The sequence below is a fragment of the Porites lutea genome, chromosome 1 (assembly GCF_958299795.1).
Source record: "Porites lutea chromosome 1, jaPorLute2.1, whole genome shotgun sequence".
NCBI classification, from domain to species: Eukaryota; Metazoa; Cnidaria; class Anthozoa; order Scleractinia; family Poritidae; genus Porites; species Porites lutea.
This window is the reverse complement of record NC_133201.1, coordinates 38,089,993-38,094,992: the sequence shown is the minus strand read 5'-3', so window position 1 is coordinate 38,094,992 and position 5,000 is coordinate 38,089,993. Positions and strand designations below refer to the sequence as shown.

Here is a 5,000-nt window from a genome sequence, read left to right as displayed (position 1 = left end):
TGAGGAGTCTAGATAGCCACTGGAGCTCCTCTCTTACCTTTGAAGTTTCTGCAGCCAGCAAAAACATTTTGTCAAACGCCTTTACTGACTGCAGTGAAGCTACCACCCAGGTAAAAAGGTGGGCAGGATTCAGGTTGGATCCCGCCAATCCCACCCGCCACCATTGGCGGGATCCCGCCTTTCCCACCTGGGGTCCAACCTGGGATCCCACCTCCCACCCGGGATCCCAGGTGGGATCCTGCCTCCCACCCGAGATCCTAGGTGGGATCCTGCCTCTCACCTGGGATCCTAGGCGGGATCCCGCCAGTCCTGCCCAGGGTCCAACCTGGGATCCCGCCTTCCACCTGGGATCCAAGATGAATGCTGCCTCCCACCTGCAATCCAAGGCAGGATCCCACCTGTCCCATTTAGGGTCCATCCCGGGATTCCACATCCCACCTGGGATCCAAGGTGGAATACCGCCTCCCACCAGGGATCCAAGGGTGGAATTAGAAACAAGAGTGTAGAGCAATCATAATGAACAAAACAGAATTTAATAAAATTAACTGGTTCCTATACGCTGTTGAAAAATAAGAGATCTGCAAAACTTTGATTATCTTCTTTGACAAAGACTAGCAGCCATTTTATTCTGTACTTAAGTAAAGTTAAAGAATAATTTAATCGTGCTGAACAATATTTGGGAATGTGCTTACAGTAAGCATGTTATCTCCAAGGCTACTAACTACTACTAGTTTCCTCTCTATTTGAGACAGTGGTACACAAAATAGATACGGTGATCTTCTGGTCACTGCCATATGGTGGAGTAAAGGCCTTGAATTACAAAACTCATTGAACTCATCTGACGATGATGTGACTCCTGATGCCAAAGATCTAATTTGCACTAACTTTGTCACAATAGCAACATGATGGGTTTTAATCAAAAAGAATTTTTGAATTTCTCCAAATTGAATTCTCCCACTTGCATCTGTATACTGGACAGTGTATGAATTTTTTAGTTTGCTAGTGCACATTTTTGCACAGCTGAAAAAGGAACCATTTATAAATGCTCTTCGGTATGTTTCCACTCTATCCCCTTCAGCAAAAACTTCCAAGCTTCTGCAGGATAGGAATCTGTTTGCTGCCAACATCTCTTGTTTAATTGGCACTTCATTTTTAGAAGTACCAAGGACAAATGCTTGTTGTTTATCACCAGGAGGAGTAGGTCTGTAGGAGAAAATGAGACTTGCTTAAAAATCTCTTTGAGTCCTGGACGGCAATAGGGTATGATCTTTAGTGTACAAAAGATCACATGTAAACATGTATATCATATATCAAAATACTTTCCAAAAAAGGTGCTTAATATTGAGTACTTACAAGGATCTTTCTCCTGAAAGCTGTTTTGCCAGAGATACCACAGTTTCTGAACTAACTGTTGTTTTCATCTTTGAAATAAGCATGGGAAAGTTACGATAAATGGAAACAGCTGAGGCAATCTACAGGGGGAAAAAAAGGACAGCTATGATCAGATCCCGGAAATGCTTCAGTCAAATACTGATAATTATTTTTATATATTACATCTACTAACTTGCATAAAACTATTAGCAGATGAAGTAAAAATGACTAAGTTTGTATTACCTGGCTAGAAATGTGCTGAGTTCCATGAATCATGGTTGCCAGAAAGCCATTAAGTGCTTCAAATCTAAAGCATGAGTAGACCCAAAGTGGACCAAATAACTGTACAAAGAAGGTGAGGTGACGAAGCAGATGAAAATTGTGGGTCTGACTCCCTTCTCCTGTTCATGAAAAAAAAATAGAAATAATTAAGACAAGACTAGTGTTTTCATAAAACCAATACTTGTAGTATGAACAAAGGATTTTCCTTACATGGCTCCCTACATTGAATGCTGTGGCCTCTAGGAAATGCTGAAGGGAGCCCCATTTAGGCTTTGAACTAGTGAAATCTACATGTAGGCTGCTTTTAGCATTTGTGTTGATGGAGCAACTTTGAGTAACAAAATGGTCAAGGAGTTAACAGATTGACTTACCATAGAGTTCAGGCATAAGCTTACAAAAATTATCCAGGAGCTCATCTGCAAGTTTAAGCTGATCCATGGTGATCCTGTCACTCACAAGAAAAGCTACAGCTGTCACTAACATGGTGTAGTGGAGGAAGTGTTGACTTGGAAGGACACCTTTTAACACTGGCACAGAGTAGTGAAGAAGCCAATTTCTGTATTCAGTTGCTTTACAAAAAGAACATTAATATCATGACTAACACTACTACAGGTCTTTAATATTCTCTTAATGACTTAATGATGATAGTCTTATTTTCAAAAGTCCCTTTGGCCAAGCCTATCAATCAGTACCTTGCACATACTTAAACCTATATCCAGTGCATGTTCTATGGCGGTTTACTGTGACTGTTCCATTGCTCAGATAACATCAATGAACCAAACCAGGTTGCAACATGCAGACCAAAAAGGTTACATTGATGTTGAATAATTCTTTTTTGCTCAGTCATTTAATCATTACTATTTAGTTTTTAAGCAATGACGTATTTACCTTTCCATGTTGCACGGTCTGCAAGACTTCTTGGACACCGGGTGATGACGTCAGGAACTTTGATGCAGAGCAATCTCTTGTTTAACACAGCAATCTGAGACATACCAAGAAAATAGACCAATTTCCTTTGCAGGATGTACTTGAAAAAACTGATTAAGGCAATGAGTATAATTTTTTTTCCATGTCATTTCAAAAATCAAAACAAAAAATCCCATACATCTGCATGTTGTACATGTACCTTTGATCCTAAGAAGAATTCACTTTCCCTGTTTTCTGTATTCGGCCAAAGATTCATCAGTGATTTTGACACTCCAAGACATACTGAGGGCATCCACTCTACCACAAAACCCTTCACCAAGTCAAATGGTTTAAAGAGCAGGAATACAGATGCCCCTTTTATTCCATTTACCTGTATGATTACCAACACAAAAACAAAATGTATAGAGTCACCTCTCAAAGATAATAACTCACTGAATTAACATGTCTCATTCATTATGCAAACTTTGTTATTTTGTATCAACCTAAAAAAAGACTCTTTCAAGAAGACATTGTAAGCAGTGAAATTTTCATAAACAACTTTCACACATACATGATAGCTCATGACTGCTCAAGGTCTGAATGGTAAAGGAGTAATTTAATTTTTTTCCCCAAGGAGCCTGCACAGGGTCTTATTAGGAATAAACTGGGTGATCAAAACTTACTGGCTTTCCACTCTGAGTGACTTTGCGAACTGATTCGACCACAGATTTATGTGTCCTCAGTACCATGTTGGTAGTATAGGGCCAGATTCTGTGTAATCCGCCACTGCCCGCCGTCTTCCCTTCATCTTCACAGACTGAGCAGCCCTTTTCTCCATTAAACTGCTTCATATTAGACACGCGTGACTTTGCAGGGAGATCAGCTGATGACAACAGGAGAGTTGCTCGTAAGAGTTTTTCTTTACCATTAGGAGTCACAACAGTGAGACCTGCAACAGTTACATAATGTGAGACAATAATGTCAAGTGATGTAATAATTACAAGAATATTACAACTCTTAATTTGCTCTTTACACAAATGTTGTTTCAGCTGGCCACTTTTAGTGTTTTGTGCATGTAGCAGTTTTTGTATGGGATTTTTCATTGACATGCATTTCAACATCATAGTTGTTTAATGCAATAACACCGAAAGTGGAAGTAAAACATTTACAGGTACAAGAAATCGTTACTCTTTGTCATTATTACACATGTATGAACTTGAATTCAACTTATAACACCTGCAGCTGGTACTACATATTTACATATGAAAGCTGCAGTGCTAAGAATTTAACTTAAAGAAAAGCAATGTCAATATAAAACATTTGATCATATAATCTCAATAGCCACTTCTGAAAACTCAATATGTGTTGATCTTACCATTATGATAGAGGCCATTGATGCTCTCAACTATTGGTCTACAAAATGTTTGCATATTTGGCTTTTTCTTTGAACACCAAAGGCCAGCAAGGAACATGTATCTTCTGGAATACCTGCATGCAAAGGAAAGTATTATTATTAATGTAATGTGGTTAAAAATTAATTAACCTCTTACAAAATTTGACAATTTGAGGTCTTGGTCTTGGTCTGAAAATAATTATAATGAACAAAAACAAACCACACTAACTTGTGTAGGGTTTCAGAAGTATATACGAGCATGCAACTGTAACATGTGTGATCATAAAAGAAGGGAATTAACAAAAAATACAGCACTATGGTACTGTTATTATAAGGGTACCTCCTTTTAAATAAGTCAAAATTAAAGATTATACATACATTTTACATAATAATAATAATGTGTTTATGTAATACAATAATGTTAACTATTGTTCTGACCACTGCATGCTACTTACCTAAGCCTTGGAGGAAGTTCATTAATTACAAGAAAAATGGGCCAGAAATTTTGCCTGTTTGAGGACTTAAACGGTGAAACACCATCAGTATTAAAGGAGAAGGACCGATTGAATGGATTATCTTTGCTGAGGAAGCCACCCGGATGCATTAGTTTGCGATACTCTTGTCCACTATATATGTCGCGGATGTCATCGTCAGTATAAAAGTTGTTTTCAAATCTGTATCCTAGAAGCCTGACAAACTCTGAATCTGTTTGGTGAAAGAAACAAGACAAATATGACAAGATGAAGGGAAGCTTTATAAGCTTGAACATCAGGTGCAGCACAATAAAAGGAAAAAGAAATGGTATTGTATGTGATAAAAGAGTTATTAGGATCTCTTTTTTTATTATAACAAATTCAGCGTATATACATGTATATTACTGAGAACACATAAAAAAATATCAAAGTCTCGGCTTGTCCAGTGTGACTACCCGTTTTTTCAGTCATTCCTAATTATAAGGTGTGAGGAATTTTTTGAAACTATGCGAGAGTTACATCAGTCTCAAACGATGTCCAAAAAAGCTCTTTGTGAAATCTGAGAAAAAATCAAG

General features: G+C 38.0%; 1 protein-coding gene across 1 annotated transcript in view; it reads right to left on the bottom strand.

Annotated features, from left to right (window-relative positions):
- Positions 1-511: 511 nt before the first annotated feature.
- LOC140949777 (uncharacterized) overlaps positions 512-5,000 on the bottom strand; it is a 6,000-nt gene continuing 1,511 nt past the window's right edge. The window contains exons 2-10 of the mRNA XM_073398917.1: positions 4,408-4,657; positions 3,935-4,047; positions 3,243-3,508; positions 2,780-2,950; positions 2,542-2,635; positions 2,025-2,222; positions 1,615-1,772; positions 1,354-1,472; positions 512-1,203 (exon numbers count right to left, since the gene is read on the bottom strand). Coding sequence (XP_073255018.1) covers positions 657-1,203; positions 1,354-1,472; positions 1,615-1,772; positions 2,025-2,222; positions 2,542-2,635; positions 2,780-2,950; positions 3,243-3,508; positions 3,935-4,047; positions 4,408-4,657 — 1,916 coding nt within the window. The 3' untranslated portion in view covers positions 512-656. The remainder of the gene's footprint in view (positions 1,204-1,353; positions 1,473-1,614; positions 1,773-2,024; positions 2,223-2,541; positions 2,636-2,779; positions 2,951-3,242; positions 3,509-3,934; positions 4,048-4,407; positions 4,658-5,000) is intronic.